Source organism: Sardina pilchardus, chromosome 11 (assembly GCF_963854185.1).
Source record: "Sardina pilchardus chromosome 11, fSarPil1.1, whole genome shotgun sequence".
NCBI classification, from domain to species: Eukaryota; Metazoa; Chordata; class Actinopteri; order Clupeiformes; family Clupeidae; genus Sardina; species Sardina pilchardus.
In genome coordinates, this window is record NC_085004.1 from 12,345,572 (window position 1) to 12,364,492 (window position 18,921).

Genomic DNA, 18,921 nt, shown 5'->3' on the forward strand with positions numbered 1-18,921 from the left:
TTAGGATGGAGATTCTGAACAACCAGTGCATACAGATCATATTTCATTTTCTCATACCACCGATTAGGCAAGGCACTGAACATACTTAGTATTCACTCCTTACTGTATAGTGGCTTTGTTTAACAGGCCTTTCCATTCAGACAGCAATCTCATCCTAAATATCCCCCTAAAGATTTGTCCTAATGGCAATCACTACCTTACTAACCTGACAACCAATCACGACCTTACTAACCTGGCACGACAACCAATCACTCCCTTACTAACCTGGCAAGCCAACCAATCACTACCTTATTAACCAGGGGACTAAGAACAATGCAACGTGTTTTTTTTGTCATTTTCACATTTATATCCAACAGGTACACCATTTTCAAACCTCCTCCAATTCAGCGCATGTGGTTGTGAATCATATGGTAGCATTCGGATGTTAACCTACATGCCCATATGGGCTGTAGAGCACCTAAGGCTTCCAAATGACATGGCTTATGGTTGTACTGTAGTCCGTCTCCCCGGGGACAGGCCTAATGTAATCTCCACACCTGTGCTAACTCACTGGCAGAAGGCCAGGCTATTATTACTACTAGTGAAGCAGCTGTGGGGCAGCAGGTTGAGAAGCTCCACACACGTACTGTAGATGCTGATATGAGCGCACTCGGCTTTTGATGGTTGATTACATTAGATACCATTGTGTTCCATCAAACACATGCACACCAGCATCCGATTCTGACGCCGCCGGCACCGTGACGATTGCGATTCAGTTCTATTTTTGTCTGCGCCACTCTGTGAAATTCATTATTTTCACATGTTTGTCATGTAAAATTGCCGGCACTGATGTGCGTGGCAAGCGTCAGTGCACGAGTACTGACGTGCACCAGTATGCAGATCCACCGCCATCATCATCAGTGGTAAACCAGCAGCTAGCAAGAAGCTAATATATAGAAGGTTCTAGAGTGTGGCAAAATATACAAAACCCCACATGACCATAAATACTAAAGAGTAGGGCTGTACGATTTGGTGAAAATATCTCATTGCGATTATTCTGACAGATATTTGCGATTTGCGATATGTCAATGAATGGATTCAGTTCAATATTTCCAAATGTCTCTTTAATTTGTGCCGCTCCTGAGCAACTCTAAAGCTCACTAATCAGAATGTCTGTGCCCCTCACACTCTACGCACACCCTTCAACCAGAAGCGGCATAGATAGTAAAGGAGGCTGAAATGGAGTCGGAAACGTGACTCAAATTCACTGTGCACTATTTGTAGCTTTGCGATGAGGTACTGTAATTGTGTTCATATTGTCATTACAATTGTGATTGCGATAATTGCGCAGCCCTACCAAAGGGATACTAAGAGAGGCTGGAAGGATGTAGAATACCTTGATTCTGCAAGTCCAACATACTGAAACCATCACAGAAAGGAGAGGGCCCTCTACTGCATTTCTCTCCATGCCGATTATAGATTTTCATTTGTGATACACTGCATTGCCACTTCATAAAGACTTGCACTAAAATATTCAGGAAGGCTGCACTGTAAACTAAACATTTATCCAGTAAAAGTATCTGAAGCTCAAATTTAAGGACGATAAAGCCGTTTGAGTTTTCTCTTGGAAGAGCAGTGAGCAGCACTCTGTTGCTATAGCGCTCTCTCTCTCTCCTCTTTTAGTGGAGAAGGGACCGTAAGAGCATCAATTGCTCCAGATGGCCACAGTGGGGGTCTCTGCTCTCTGGCTAATTACTATTATTCAGCACTAATAAAGACCCAGAGGGAGAGGCTGACAAACACACACGCAGTTGCCGGCCTGTGCCTCACAAAGCAGACCAGCCACTGCTCGAACACACACACACGGGCCTGACCCATAGACAAGACCAGCCACTGCTCGAACACATACACACACAGGCCTGACCCACAGAGAAGACCAACCACTGAAACACACACACACACACACACACACAGACCGTGATCCGTAGAGCAGAGGGCAGTCATTGCTCAATACTAGGCCACTGAGAGGCCACTTACACTAAACATTAAAGTAACACAAAGTAGCCCAGTTCTTTGACCTTAAAAGGTGCTGTAAGTGGTTTCTAGGCTAAAACATATTTTGTCACATACTGCAAACATCACCTCACCATCCTCTAGCTGCCTGTGCCCTGAATACACTGTTAAAAAAAACTATGGTCTCTGTGGACATCCCAGGCTCCAAAAACAACAACAAAAACAACCTGGGCCAATCTGGACCATATAAACATAACACACTGTTGCAGCAAATCACTGACCAGTTTGCGCTTTTAGGAGAGTTTCAGTTGCGCGGGAGGGAGGGAGTGGTGAGCTAGGCTATCTGTTTTGTTTGAACATCAACAGAAGTGACGTTACTCAGGATCGCTTAGTGCGCCTTTAATATCACAGCTTCAAACCTTTTTCAGTCTTCTGCCACACCAACTTGCAGGTGACTGGAGTCTTTAACACTGGCGATGTGTGTTAACAGGAACGCACTATCAATGCTTAGTCTGGGTGTTCCCATGCTGCCTTGCGCGCAATTTGATTCAGCCTGGAAACTACAGCCCCAAATTTTTGTCTCAGATAGGGGACCAATCACAGAACAGGGAGGAAAGCAAGACTACAAATGCACAGACGCATTTGATAGACATCCGTGGCGCCCAATAATCGGATCTGGGCATTTTTTCAAATATGAGAAAATTAGGTTTCCCGACCACGTCTCATTGAGAAGTGGTGGCGCTAGCCAGGCTAATCAATGTCGTTAACGTCACAGAAATGAGGCCTTTTTGTTGGTTTTAGACAAATGGGTAGAAAAAATACTACCACAATGATGTCTGCCACTTGACAAGGACTGTACCTAAATTCATTGTATCTGTTACAATAACAAATAAAGATATTCTATTCGAAAATGAACTCCTGTTTGCTCACACTACAATATGACTACTAGCATCAAAGCTGATCGATGATGAAGATGACTCTACAAATTAAGAGCTGAAAAAGAACAGAAAGACAGACTAAAGGCACAGCAGATTAATCTATACCATGCATAAGCAGAATCTCTCAGCGTCGCTTCAAAATTGGTGATAACGAAGTTGAATTTGGCTGACTGCTACACTGCGTTTGATGTGCCAGGCACAGTCCTAGAGGAGCTCTATCCAATTATGGCAGACTGGTGCTTGAGCAGGCCTGGAGCTGGGGACGCTTTAACGGACGACGGCTGTGTGAGCGCGCGGACGCGGACGTCGTATTCTCATCTGTACAAACCTCCCACCTCTCCCAGCCGGTCCCGCAGGACAGCCAACGACCTCAATCTGTCACCCAGGCTGCTCCAGACAACCAAGAGTTACGTAAGACGGCTCGTCTCTACAACACAGACACACACACACACACACACACACACACACACACACACACACACACACACACACACACACACACACACACACACACACACACACACACACACACACACACACACACACACACACACACACACACACACACACACACACACACACACACACACACACACACACTCTGTATCTCTCTCTCTAACTCTACAACAAACATACACACATACACAGTCTGCACCTCTCTCTCCATCTCTACAACAAACACACACACACACAAACACACTCATTTTCTCTCAGTGTGTGTGTTTGTGTATGTGTTTGTGTGCTCAAATCAGAGACGCACATTCTGGAGTACACTGTGCTTCGTTTGTGCCTCTCTCCTGTACAGCCTAATTAAACCCTGTATCTTGATTGTACTTCTTTGTGATTGGATCTCATGTTTCACTTTGGTATACAGTATCTTTACGCGCACGCGCACACGCACACGCACACGCATTATCTCACCCTCTATCATTTTCTCTGACATTCAGTTTCACGGCTGGTTAAATCTCTCTCTCTCTGTCACTCTCTCTCTTTCTCTCTCTCTAATTTATTAGGTTTCGTTTTAAAAGTGGATTTCAGCTAAATCATTTTGAACATGGTGGACCTGGAGCGCGTGGCTTGACTTGAGTTGGCCAGTACAAATATATCATGACCACATGAGGGGCACACACCAGCACACAGGCTGTACGGTCCTGTAAAACCAGCACATTTACAATACGAAATCAGCTTCTAGGAGAAATATTCACAAAGAAGAGGCCACTATGCCTGCCTCTTCCTGTCTCTCCCCCCCCCCCCTTCCCTCCCTCTCTCTCTCTCGTCATGCTGAGATGCCACAGCACTTGGGGGTCATCACATCATTAAGTCTGATGGCATAGCCCTGTCTGTCATCCAGCGGTCATGTGGTGGACGTCAGAAGCCACTCAGAGGTCACCGGCAGATTGCCGTGACGACTGACCTCACGACCTCGCACGTGGCAGGCTGACCCATGCCATTCCTAGCCAGCAAACACTGGGATGTGAGAAGGTCAAAGGCTCAGCGAGTCAAAAGGAGGCCAGCGTCCAGAGACAACAGCTTGGTATTTACGAGCGCGAGTGTCCACTGGGGTTTTTCCGAATTGGTACGTCGATGCAACCGGCGCGTGGAGTGCTTTCCACAAGTGCTGCGTAACAGTATTTGGATAAATAATGACGTGGAATGACGCGGCGTCGGCGATGCAAACACACAAAGGCCGTGGTGGGAACGGCGAGCCGATGAGGCAGGAGAGGGCAATCAGTCTCTAGAGAACGACACACAAGAGGGAAGCAGGGGAGCCGTGTTTGTTTTTCCACCATTAAATAATGTGCTTCCGCTTTGAGTCTTTGCAGTGCAACAACAACGACGCCGTGTTTGGACTGGGCAGAAGAAAACCTGTTTGAGGATGAATAACGTGCTTATGTAAGACACAACGGAGTGGTTGGATGGAGCACCCGTGTGTGTGTGTGTGTGTGTGTGCGTGTGTGCTTTTGTCTGTGTGTTTGTGTGTGCTTGTGTGTGTGTGTGTGCGCGCATTTGTGCATTTGTGTGTGTGTGTGTGCGTATGCCTGAGGCACACACTGGAAGCGGCTACTGCGGCGGACGGACACACACACACACACACACACACACACCGAGGTCGCTCTTACTCATCCCTGTGACCGCGCGGGCCAGGCGGAGTTCACGGCAGGAGCCTACGGGAACCATTTGAACCAGAACACGCTGACCGCACACACTGTACTGCACTGCACTGCACTGCCTCTTAATAGAAACACCAACGCCAAAATTGCTGAAATCTGTCAGCGGCGAGCGGCTGCCAATGGATGGCGAATTAAATCCTGGGCAAAAGCACCATTCCCGTAAAGACCCCGGTAAATTGGCTTGATGTCTTTATAAGGGAAAATGTGATCTAGTTACCATACAATTACACCACCGAGCACTCACATCAAAACAATGCAATCCCGTTAACTATCGAGCTTAATAAAGCTCTTTGCTGATTATTTCCCTAGCTAGGCGCCTCCGAAAGCTGTTGCCCATTTTTCTTCTTAATGACAAACTTCATAGCAACATACCAGTAAACATTAGCACAAAAGGGAGCGCTTCATGCTAATCCTTAAAAGAGCTACATTTATTGGGCATGGGGTACTGGGCTGGGGGGGGGGGGGGGGGGTGTGGGGTGTATGTGTGTGATTGTAAACAAATTCCGCCTCAATATCTTGATTTGCGCACTGCCATCAGAGTGGTTGCTAGGTAACCAGAGGAGAGGAGGATATGGAGAGGAAAAAAGGCTGGAGGAGAAGGCAAGTGGTGGGAGAGTGGGGGAAGGGTTAACACACGCTACATCGTTTGATGCCACACGGATGTGGAGGAGAGGACAGGTCTCTCCAGCGTGAGGAGTGAGTGTTTCTCTCCCAACACCAGCAGAAAATACAGAAGGCGCCTGGCACAATTATCCATCCGCGTTCTATTTTCAGTGCTCCAGGAAGGGGCCCCGCCGAAGCTCCGCGTCTTCCGCACTGTGGCAGGCAGGGTTACATAAGCAGCCTTGGGAAGAGCCGCGCTCAGGAGAGAGGAATAACATCACACCTTCCATTCACACTCATGCACGCATGCACAGACTCAGACACAGACACACACACACACACACAAACATACACACACAGACACAGACTGTGCTCTTCTTGCATCTGAGCACTGGAAAGCATAAGTTGCCCAGTCCCACACAGATACAGCTGCTTCTCAAAAGCTGCTACAAAGCTGAGGCTTTAGTATGCTGTGAGTGGGCTTTTCTCTCCCCTTAACCAGCTAGGCGAAGCAAACGAAGCAAATGAAAAATAATGTTTAGAACTCAAGACCGTAACATGCGAAACCCAACGCAGCATATGAAAAATAATGTCTAGAACTCAATACCTTAAGATGCAAAGCCAACAAAGCATATGAAAAATAATGTTTAGAACTCAAGACCTTAACATGCAAAGCCAAAGAAGCATATGATAAATAATGTTTAGAACTCAAGACCTTAACATGGTCAACAAGTAATGGAACCTTATGACCAACCACTTAAGATAATCTAAATAGCATGTCACACTACACACTTCCCCTAAATCTTATTAATCTGTTATGTCATTTCAAACAGAGTTGTGCTTTCTAGTTGGAGGTAGGCTAATATGGCCAGTACAAATTAAAAACTGGAATTGCATGTATAACCTGCTTTGTGTCAATAAGAACAGTCTTGCACCAGACTAGCAATGGCAATGACATCAGGCATGGAAGATAATGGTAGCACGGACACTAAGGCTAGGGAGTGACGCTTACTCAATGCAAAGTACTGAAGCCCTAGGCTACCACTACATGTAGACATTCTTAAGGTGACTGATGCTGCCAAATACTAAACTAATTGTTTATACCCAAATCATATTACTTGGCCCAAATATATTATTTAAGGTGAGATTTTGCAAAAACGTTTACTTGGAAAAGCCAAATCATCCCCCAGTGCCTCAGATAACGCAAAAGCTCTCACAAAAGCTGATTCAACATTGCCAGTTGTAACCACATACCTAATGCCATCTGCAATGTACTTCACACACAGCAGACCAATTATAATGTCAAAACAAACCAAGCAAAGTGGATGGACCTCTGTGCCGCGCAACGTACTGACTGACTGACTGACCTCTGTGTGCCCTTGGGCAGGCCGGCGCGCTGGTTGAGCCTCTGGCTGCAGCAGTCCACCATGCGCTTGAGGATGTAGAGACACTCGCGGAAGGTGGAGAAGAAGGGGTAGTGGCTGAGGATGCAGAGCGACGTCAGGGTGCTGTTGCGACTCCGGGGGGCCACGCGACCCCCGCGCTTGGGCCGGGGCGACTTGGCGGGGCCCGTCTCGCCCGGAGGGGCCACGGAGTCCGGCGCGGTCTCGTCGGCGGAGGACAGCTCCGTCTTCTCCGTGGCCTCCACCCCCATCTCTGTCGTCGGGGCAGCCTTGTCTCCTGAGGACGCAAAGCCACGAGTCAATCTCCATTTTGAGACAACTCCGTGACAAACCAAAGACCACAAACAACAGCAGTCTAACACAATAAAAGAAATTGTAGGCGGTAATAGAGGGTTTCCGATTGAAACAGTCAAAACCAATTTAGATACTTTGAAACGAAAATTAAACTGACTTTAGCGTAATGCTCTGCAAAATGTCAGCTTCAAAAGTTGCTTTTTAAATTATAGTTTGTCCCAAGATACCATCAGCTCAATGTTTCTATGCCATGGGAACCAAACAGACACATGTTTGTTTATGCAGTTGAAAGGGTCTATAGGTATAGGGAGGTTATGAGCTTTCACCATCAACATCGTAAATGGTATGTTATATTTGTAATGTATGTGCAATATGTACATGGAATGTATGTGTAATGAGGCTTTCGGACACAATGGCACAATGGTAACGTGAAACCCATTGTTTCCTAGGACTTGCCACTGCTACGAGAGCTTGCATGCTCCTCATGGCGATTACTACACTGCACTGAATCCAGCAGCCAGTACAGGCCGAATCACTTTGAATCGGCACAGGCCATAATACTCAGAGTCCTCAGCGGTCACTCGAGTGTCCAGCGCACCCACCTCTGGCCTCTGTCCGGGGTCTGTGGTGTCCCCGCTGGAAGGAGCGGTAGAAGTTGACGCAGATGCCGTAGCGCGTGACGCCCGAGTCCTTGTCGGTGAGGGTGAAGACGAAGGAGGCGTCGTCGCGGAGGCTGACGCGGCGCTGGCGGATGCTCAGGCAGCCCTCGGGCTGGCAGAAGAACACCACGTCCGGCGGCAGTGGGAACTCCGGGTGGTCCTCCAGAGGGTAGCGCCGCAGCAGCTGGGGGGTCTGGGCCACGCTGTCACTGCACGGCTGCCTGTAGGGGGCGGTAGAGAGAGGGAGAGAGAGAGAAAGAGAGAGAGAGACAGAAAAGCAGAGAGAGAGACAGAGAGCGAGACAGAGAGAAACAGGCAGAAACAGAGAGAGAGAGAGGGAGAGAAAGACAGGCAGAGAGAGAGAGGGAAAAAGAGAGAGAGACAGGAGCAGAAAGAGAGAGAGACAGACAGACAGGCAGAGAGAGAGACAGAGACAGAGGGGCAGAGAGAGAGAGTGAGACAAAGAAAGAGACCGGCAGAAACAGAGAGAGAGAGAGATAGACACACAGACAAGTGGGGTGATGAAAGCTCCATCGCATGACTAAGTCCAAACAACAGGTGCACATACAGTAGTCTAAACAAACAAATAATACCTGCAACAAAGTAGCCTGCCTGTCTGTCTGTGTAATCAAGCACAGGCACACATGCACGCACGCACACACACACACTGCGTACGCACACACACACACACACACACACACACACACACACACACACACACACACACACACACACACACAAACCCATCCCTTCCCCACTCCTTAGCTGCATAATAACATTCTGAAACCGAGGGCACATAATTGCAAATAGTTGTGACGTGATGTACAGCACACACCCCAACCTGGCACTCTTCAGGTGAAATGAAAAGGTGTACGTACCTGGCTCCGACTACCACCAGGTAGTCCAGCAGGCGGGGGCACATCTTCTTTTTCTCCATCTTTGATCCGGAACCTTCTCTAAGTCATGGCAACCGGGGCGCAACAGAGACGGTGTCCAATCAGGAGCTGGCGCTGAGCTAGGAGTGACGTGGGACAGCTGGGTCGCCCCTAATCATGGTGCCCTGAGGCAGCGTGCTGGAAACGAGCGGGACTTCCTGGAGGAAGAGAGCAGACAGGACACATTAGCTTTGCCACTGACCGCCACTGACCACCACAGTGAGGTTACAGTCTGCAGTGACCTCTTTTCAAACGCAGTTGATAACATTCAGCTTTAGTTACTTCATAACTAACTAGAAAAGCACTCCGAGAGCGCAGACATCCGCCAAACGAAAACATAATCGCCTCCTGGATCCAGACGGTGATCCGGATCACTCCCAAAATTAAATGGCTTCTTCCTTGGGACATTTCAGACCTTTCTTTTGGAATCCATCCATAACTTTTTGAGTTATCTTGCTAACAGGTAAACAAAGAAACAAACAAACATAAAAACAAAGCCCGATGAAAACATAACCTCTTTGGCGGAGGTAACTACAAAGACTCATCTCATGGGTCCTTTTCATAATTCATAGGTTCATGTCCTATAATTGATCATTCATGCAGTGTATTCCTGTGCCATTAAAGCTTACAGCAAATGGCCCCCACTCCTCACCCGGTCCTCTCTGCTCTAAATGCCAACAGGCCTTCCCCGTGCTCTCTCTGGCTCTTAACCACTCCTGACACGAGGCTCAACAGCCAGCGTAAACACACACGCTGGTGTGTCCTCTACGCTAAGGAGTCTGAGCAGAAAGCGGCTGTGTGTGAGACCACATGCTGTCACAGGAGCACACACTCACTAAACTCCACATCTCCTGTATGCTCCGAGATCTTCTCAGCTCTTGGCTGAACAGAGCCGCTAGCAACACGCTCTGATTTAAGAGGTGCTTTCCGGTGCTCTCTCTGCCCAGAAGCTTTCATCTCGGCACCTTCGCTTTACGCAGTCTGCTTGGTAATAACTGCTCTCTCTTTGGCTTTTAAATGAGACACAGTCATAAGACCACAGAACTCATTGCGGCAGCCCTAATTAGGGGTGCTCTGCTGGAGTGCCTCCCTCTGACGCAAAGCTCAAGAGATGTTCAGGCCTATTAGGCTCTCTTCCATCCTCTGATCCACATCATCTAAATAACATGAGCTGAAATGGAAAAGGTGGAGATTTGGAAACATTATTCATTTGCCCAGCAGGGAGACTGGGAAAGGGTGTCCTTCTTGAAGCTGCTTTAATGGAGATATCAATGAGGGCCGACGGAAGCGTCAAGCTGAGGCCTTCACCCCAGACATATCGCATTTCTCTTTAGATAGCTCTGATGTTTGTACAAAAGGTCATTTTTATGCTCCTTTCCATGCCTCTTTATTTGTTCCACAGCTGACAGTACCCAACCTTTTCCAAAACACAAAATCACTCACTCACACACACACACACAGAGATGCATCGCGTCCTGGTTTGGGAGCATTTATCCCCCTACACAGGAGCCACCCGCCACCTTGTACACACACAGAGAGAGAGGGAGAGACACATGCACACGCACGCACGCACGCACGCATGTACACACACACACACACACACACACACACACACACACACACACACACACACACACACACACACACAGGCTGTGGTCTGGGCCTGCTGTTGTGTGGCCTGTGTGGCCGGAGGCCCTGCTGTTCCTGTGTTGATAATCTGGTCTACGTGCTGCAGCTCTGCTCTGTTCTGCTCTGCTCTGCTCTGCTCTGCTCTACACAGCTCGGTGCGGTGTGGGTTGCGGTGTGGCGCGGCCCGGCCCGTCTGGCAGGAGGACCCTGGCTGTCACCGGGGGGATGAGGACGCATTAACCTCCCCGCTCCGCTCCGCTCTGTGCCGGGCCCGCGGCCCCGGGAGGACGGAGGAAGGCGTTCGGGCTCAGCCGGCGAGATTAGCGCCAGGCTCGCCCGACAACCTGCTCTGCTGAGCCAACAACAACAAGAGTCAGAGCGGCGAAAAAAAAGCCCCCGTCAAAAAAAAAGCACCCAGCTGTCACGCCGGCAGGCAGCGCAGGAGCGAGAGAAGTGAGCGCTAACTCACTTAGCCCGCCGGCGTCACCACAGCACCAGAGCTTTCACCGAGGAAAAACCGACAAGTGAAAAACACTGACTCACAGGTGGCAGTGACTCACTGAAAAAGTCTCTTTTGGGAACGAGAGAAGAGAAGAGAAGAGAAAAGAAAAGAAGAGAAGAGAAGGGAAGCAAAGAGAAGAGAAGAGAAGAGAAGAGAAGAGAAGAGAAGAAAAGAAGAGAAGAAGAGAAGAGACTCCTTCTCCACTGCTTTTGCTGTCTCAGTCTGCTCCTCTCTCCAAGAGCACGCGCTCGCTCGGCGACACCTCTGATGCCCGGATGAGGAACTGCGAGGGGTAAATGATCGGAGACGGGGGGTTAAATCAAGACTCTGCCGCGCGTTGAGTCAGCAGGCCGCTGCGCGAGCAGCCGTCCAGACGAGGGCATTAATCTCGCTCGCTGACCACTACAATCAGAGATGAACGCTTGACTCAGCGATTAAATGAGCAGCTCCTTCTGCTGGGGGAAGCATTTCTTCATACAGGTGTCCCTATCTCTCTCTCACACACACACACACACACACACACACACACACACACACACACCTGACGTATCAAAGCATTGAGGGGGAGTGAAGAGGCGTGAAGAGTGATTGCTGTGGGCCCCGGGTTCATAAGTAATGTGTCCACAGAACACGCCTCCTCGTCTGATCAGTGTCCGTGATATATCCTGGGATGTCAGGACCTCAGCACAACCACTTCATCTACTTATTCATTCGCTTGAGTCTCTCGGAGCACAGCATCCGGAAAGACGGTGAAAGGACACTAACGCGTTGTCTCTGAGGTGAGACCTTTCCTCTCAGACTGAGAGAGCAGTGGGCTACCAACGTCCAGTCATATTCTGAGGAATTATCAATTCTTGACCCTGTTGTCCAACTAGAGTATTTTTTTTAAAGCAAGTCGCAGAGTTTTCCATTGCTCTACAGAGATTGTGTCAGATAATGCTTTCCAGCTACAGATTTAGAGACTATGATAAGAATCAGAAAATCTTCAATATTTCAAATGTCATCCATTCGGTAACCTAGCCTTCACTAAGTCTCTTCATCTAGGTGCGCCAACTTAAATAGTCAATTGTCAAATCACCCCTTACATTCCCTTTTCTAATTAGCAGGCATTATTGTTTATACAAGTTATTGCCACTGAAAACAGCTCCCTCCTCTAACTCCACTTATGAGGAAGAGACACTTAATGAGCTAGCACACAGCTCTGTGCTCTCTGTGTCTCTAAACAAGAGAGAGAGGCCATGCCACAGCCCCGAGACAACAATCCCTTTGTTTACAGCCATGATGATCTGCTCCTCATCCTCGCTCTGAGGGGATTGCGCCTTTGACTCGAGAGACTGGCTTAATAAGAAAGTGCTGAGCACATACGGGAATGAGGATTTCCACAGAGAGAGAGAGAGAGAGAGAGAGAGAGAGAAGTGTTTGTGTGTGTGTGTGTGTGTGTGTGTGTTATGAGGCGCCCACATGATCAACTTCCCCTGCAATCACCAGCTCCGCCCATGACACTACTATCGTCCCCCCCGGGGTAATGAGATTCGGCATGGTCACCGTGGCAACCCAACCTGCTTTCCACGGACCAGCTGTGACGGCTATTTATAGGCAGACAATGCCCCGGACCAAACCAGCAACTTAAGACAGAGACCCTGAAATCCCTACCTAATCAGAGTAGTACACTAGGTAGCATCGCACCAATCACAGACGTGCCGAAGACACGGCAGACCTCCAACGGCCATTCACGAGCAGAGGCCTGGAGACTGAGCGCACAGAACCTGCTCGGCACCTCTCGGAGCGGCCAACAGAGTCAGACACAGCAACTTCCCCTTAATCAGCGGGTCCCATCAGGAGCCCTCAGCCACCACCATTCACACGGCCACTCAGCGCTTCAGAAAAAAAAGTCCCCATCAACGTTTTCGACACAGAGAGCGAAGCGAAGCCTCGTCCACACACAGCTTATCTGCAATCGCATTACACAAGCCATTTGAATGAGTAACGGGTAAAAAAAGGAAGCCAGAATCTAACCATGGGTACAAACAACGCACATCAGCTAAGGGTCTGTTAAAAGGAGAAAACTGTACCTGTTCAGACCGGTAATATCCAGAAACAACTAGAATGCATGTTCCATTACTATATCTTCTATAGATAGAATGATACAGACCTAGAAATAGCCTGTATCTATAGTAATTTCTCCGGATATAAGGAAGTCCTTTCCCACTCCAAAGACACTCTCCCAGTCACTTTGAATGGTTCAGGTCTGGTAGTTCTGCAGGCAAATGAGGCTAACAACAGAGCTCAATTAATTCAATTACACTGAATTAAGCAGCTCATTAAGACTGCTGAAAAATCCGTCTGAAGGGAAAGACCCACATCAGTGCATTGGCCACCTGCTGGGCCTCCTTATATGAGTGTGAGCTATGAGCTCTGCAAACAGAGAGGTCAGCTACCTAATTGCTCCACCCTGAAAGACAAACATGCGCTCGGCTGCAAAAGGTGAATCCACACACTGTTTACGAGCCCGCAGCATCCATGGGAAGATTAACCGCTCTCTCGCTCTCGACTGGCACATAGCAGGCAGCCTGAATAATATCCTTTTCAAAATGGAAGATTGCGTGAAGCGATAGCTCCAAAAGCTGGCACACCAACCGTCAGACCAGTGAGGCAGGCCTGTGTTTTGATCTCCCTCTATCAACACCCTTTACAAATGCTCATTGGCACCTATTCAACAGCTGGCCAATGGGGAGCCTGTGCAGAGCAGGTGGTGAGGAAGAGGAAGAGACAGTGGAAGAGGAAGAGGCAGAGGCTGGCCCCTAGACCTGGGCTGAGATATCTGGTTCACAGCAGCACGTGTGTGTGTGTGTGTGTGTGTGTGTGTGTGTGTGTGTGTGTGTGTGTGTGTGTGTGTGTGTGTGTGTGTGTGTGTGTGTGTGTGTGTGTGTGTGAAGAGTGGAGCCCTGTCTCAACCAGTGGCCTTCATCTAACTGGTCCGCAGGTGCTCTCCCACTATGATCCTTATTAGAGAGGGTTAGGCTACTCCTGGCAGGCCAGGCTGGTAGCTTCAAGGGCCGATGCACATAACCTAAAGAGTTCAGCTGAGCACACATACACACACACACACACACACACACACACACACACACACTGTACTATGCTATAACATAATAGTAAATAGGCTTATAGGCTTAGGCCATTGCTACACACTGAACCATGGGCAGCCCAATCAAGAAGCTATTCAGACGTGTCAGAATGGGGGAACTATTGCATCCGTTCGTGTCACATTCAGGTCCAAGTGTCCATGAGGACTAGACTTCCGACCCACGTTCATTTCCCAATCCCAACCATCTCTATTTCTCCCCCCACCCTTTCTGTCACGTTCACTCTTCAGTCTTCACTGTCCTATCAGACCAAAAATATACTACAAAAAATCACTAGCGTTTTCATCAAGGCAAGGAGGTCCAGATGCCATTGAGAGACACAGGAAGCCGACTGCTGAGCTGGCTAGCATCTCCTGCCAAGCACACCACTAGACCAGTCACGATGCGCTTACAATCTTTGCTTCAGACATCCAGACTTCACCCCAGTAATTTCCACGCTCAGGCTGCATGAGAGAATGTGTCTTCTGATTGCATTCTGATCTGACTCTGATAAGATATGATCTTTTAAGACAATTTCTCATTCAGTTTCCTCTTCTAGAAACTGGCCAGGCAACTCAATATCTCCATATTCCACGGTTCTCGTGAGGCGTTAGAGTCGTGGCCAAGGGCACCGACTTCCCAGTGCCTTATATTGACACGGGGCCATTTAGAACATACATTAGCCAACATTCCCATCAATGGGAGTTACAATATCAGGCTAGGCCTGTGTTCTTTAAAGGGTCCAACATTTCTAGTGACAACCCTCATCTTTTCGGAACATTGCATTGTTCCTCGTGACATTAAAGACGAGCGGTCAGTAAATGAGCAGACCGTCTAAATTACTGACCAAGGCCTTCCTGTGAATTATTCAAACCACATCAAATATGGATGTCACTTAGCAAGCGGACCTCTGAATATTCCAAACGGTCTGGATGAGAATTCATACAGGGTTTCATCAAAGGGCTGTGTCATCAAAGGAGGAGGCCGAGAGAGAAGCATGACTGAATCTAAAGGGGGGAGGTGTTGCCCACGGGATGGGGCAGCAGGCCTGAGGAGCCCCCTCACGCAGCCATCAGCTTTGACCTCACAATGACACAGCACGCCGAAACGATGGACGGACCCTCAGCACGTCAAAACAACCACACACGCCAGCCAACATCTATTTTCACTTTGGGTCTTTTCGAAGAAAGCTCACCATGTTTTGAGATATGGACTATAAGCTTGTGATTCATGATAAATACAGCAGGTCACCCCACATCTCTAGTCTGAAAATGATCGATTCCGAATTGAACGTGAAACGACTTCAAGAGCAGCTGTTACAACATGATGGTTTTCAAATAGATCTATTATTGAACAAATACGTCGAAATAAACGTGCAAGGATGTCCTGATCCTATGATAAATAACTTCGTATCAAGTGCGTGCGTGTTATGGTTTCCACATAATCTGAGTGTGTTGATAATATGTCATTTTTAGAGCAAAAATCGAAGACAGGAGATTGATGACAGCAAATGACAGCTTCAGGTCATAACGTTGCCTATTACCCTTGTCCATGATTATGGGACTGTGCAACTGGGAGCTGGTTGGGTGCCCTTGCCTCACGTAAGGATAGACAGTGAAGAGGCAAGGGCATTAGTGTCAGAGATGTAGCTTGCTAGCAAATAAACCGATGTCTACATGAGTCTGACTTATAAAATCATTTAATTGTGCCAGAGCCGAGGACCCACATAGCTAGCCCAGCATTAACTGCTTTTGGTTGACAGATCCACGCACTGACTCACGATGACATGAGACGTGTCAGCGCGTACTGTAACAGTAATGATGATGATGGTGGTGGTGGTGGTAGGAGATGATGGTTGCAAATGGTCCTTCTTGCGTAGGCTACACACCGAGCAACATAGCTTAGTTTACAAGCTAAAGATTATCCGACCAAGCTAACTCGCAGTGGCCAGCGCAAATAGCAGCCATTAGCCTAGCTTGCCTGTCAGCATTTGCACCGTCTGTGACATTAGCTAGGATGCTAGGCGTGTCAAGTTATTCATATACAAGATCACACAATTAACATAGCCATCTGTCCTTCACTGTTTATGTTCCTTACGATGACAGTAGCATGATATCCTCCATGCGACTAGCTAATTTTGTCATTGTAACATAAGCTATCCAAGCAAGCCATTTCAGAGCAAGTCATGTTAGCTAGCTTTCCAGTCTACTAATGTTAACACTGTTACTACATATACAGAGATTTATAGTAGGTATAGCCTACAGGTCTAATAGCTAATATAGTTTTAAAAATGAGTATATCCTTACCTCGAGATGCAAGCTGTTTGACAGGCTCTCTCCTCTGACAAGCTAGCACTGTACCAAGCTACTCCGTTGACCCCGCAGGTAAAGAGGAAGGCAATTGGCAGAAATTAGATCTTCTCTTTTGATATTATCAGTGACATTCTCATTTCACAGTGCAATACAATCTACACATCTACACCCAATAACATCCGCTCGTTGGCGTCTTCTTTACCAATGATGTCGCATTTGACGGCTGACAACAACATTCGTTTCCATCCCAAACCCTCTCTGAGCGCACGGACGGAGTTCCGCATTACAGCTGAAGGGGGCAGAATGTACGATTCATTGAGCAGGGTTGTGTCCCATCCGCTTGAAGGCACGCCTTCGCGTTTAAAAGGATGCGCACACACGTGAAGCCGATCGATTTGGTTATTTTATTAAGAGAGTAATAAAACATTTATCTAAATTGATTTAATATGTGCCGATGGTTTCTCGGTCTGACAAAATGCTGTTTGTTAGACTCTATTTCCCAGCCTATAATATTGCGAACAGCGCCCTCCATAGTCACACACTCCCCGGGACGCTGTCTGACTTCAAGGCAGGAACTCGTTCATTTCAATGTTAGATAAGATAGGTAGTTAATTATACCATCAAACTAAATGTAATTATTCAAAGAAAACACAAGAGATAGGCCTAAGGCAAAACATTAAACATTAGTTTTATGCTATGAGATGAATTAAACCATAAGACATCACATAATAGTTCAATCATTAAACAAAACATAACAATAAAGAAAAATAATTAGATAATCAAGGTTGTATAGTTTACAGACTAGTTCCTCATTCTGTGTTGTCACCTACAGCATCACTGACGTCTTCTGTGACTTACAGTTGTGGATGTTCTTTTATTTTCTCAGCTGGGTTTCCAGGTCCTGTTATGTGCATTTGAGGGTTGTCCTTCATGAACTGCATGTTTGAAGTCTTCCCAAAGTGGCTCAATGATATTGAGGTCAGGAGACTGTGATGGCCACTCCAGAACTCCAGACTTATTTCTGCTGAAAGGTTGACTTGGCCTTGTGCTTCAGCTCATGGTCATGTTGGAAAGTACACATGCATCCCACGCACAGCTTTCGGGCTGCTGAGTGCAAATTGTTCTCCAATACTTTCTGCTAACATGCTGCATTCATCTTGCCATCAATGTTGGAAAAATGCCCTATGTCTTGGGTCACACACAGACACACACATAGAGAGATGCACCTCCGCTTCACATAGTGCACTTTTAGTCATGTCTTGCTGACTCCACTCCAAACACAGTGTTTATGGTATTGACCATAAACTTCAACGTTGGTCTCATTTCTCCAAATTACTTGTTCCAGGAGATAGAGTCTTTATTGTCCTATAGGGATATTCTTCTTCAGAAGTTCAAAGCATGCCGTTTTGTGGTGGTAATGTTTTTTTTTCTGGCTTTTGTTCAAGTGCCTCCTTACTGTGGATCTGGAAACAGTCGCATTACTTTCTTCAAGTGAAGTCTGTATTTCAGCTGAAGTAACTTGAGGGACTTTTTGCATCCAGCGACCAATTTTCCTTGCAGTTGTGAGGTCGCACAAGAGATACAGACTAATTACAATCAAACATGCCATAGGTGTGGACGCATATCCTTAGAGCCATGTAAACTTGGGTGTGTCACTCATATATTATCAGGCCAAACATTCAAAGGTATTCAAAAGGTTCAAACTTTTTATCAGGGCCATTGGATGATTTCCGTTACTATTCAAAAAGACCACAATATGTGATGATAAATGACTACAGTCCGTAAAAAAAAAAAAAAGGTTTTTGCTTCATCAGTCATGTTTTCCTAAAAGTGGCCATTGTTTTACAAATTATACCAGTGTATAAACCTATGAGCACGACTGTAGAAACCTGGGAGAACCCAGACAAACCTTGATGATAATGTCTGGTGCTATCAGGCTATTAGAAAGGCTTGCTGAATGCACAATCACAGTCAAGCGGTCATAAAATGCAGATATCTGAATGTATTTACAGAGAGTGAATTACAATGATATCAAACCAAACCAAGTCCAGATCATTGGTCAATATTCAAGTCGTATACAGATGGAGGAGGGGCTTCAAACTAGCACAAATCAGAAAATTACTGTACAAAAGACACCTTAACTTGCCAGGACTGACGATTCAGCTAAACTCACAGAACAATTTTGACCATGGACTTTGGTAGCCTATGTAAAAACTAGATGTCTGTTTAATCGTCAAACATCAAGTTAGGGCACTAATCCCCACCCAATAGTGTTCCAGTCATTTTCTCATACCAAAGTGAAACTGTTCAGAGCTGTGAGGTTAAGTTAGTTCCCTGAACTACTTTAGATAGTAAAAT

The 18,921-nt window shown here is 47.1% G+C and overlaps 1 protein-coding gene across 6 annotated transcripts in view; it reads right to left on the reverse strand.

Annotated features, from left to right (window-relative positions):
- madd (MAP-kinase activating death domain) overlaps positions 1-16,903 on the reverse strand; it is a 61,587-nt gene extending 44,684 nt beyond the window's left edge. For 5 of the 6 annotated variants that reach the window (XM_062548612.1, XM_062548613.1, XM_062548616.1 and 2 more), the window contains exons 1-4: positions 16,558-16,903; positions 8,939-9,153; positions 8,004-8,281; positions 7,072-7,384 (exon numbers count right to left, since the gene is read on the reverse strand). In XM_062548612.1, coding sequence (XP_062404596.1) covers positions 7,072-7,384; positions 8,004-8,281; positions 8,939-8,997 — 650 coding nt within the window. In that variant the 5' untranslated portion in view covers positions 8,998-9,153; positions 16,558-16,903. The remainder of the gene's footprint in view (positions 1-7,071; positions 7,385-8,003; positions 8,282-8,938; positions 9,154-16,557) is intronic. The other variant, XM_062548610.1, reaches the window with a different exon arrangement.
- Positions 16,904-18,921: the final 2,018 nt, after the last annotated feature.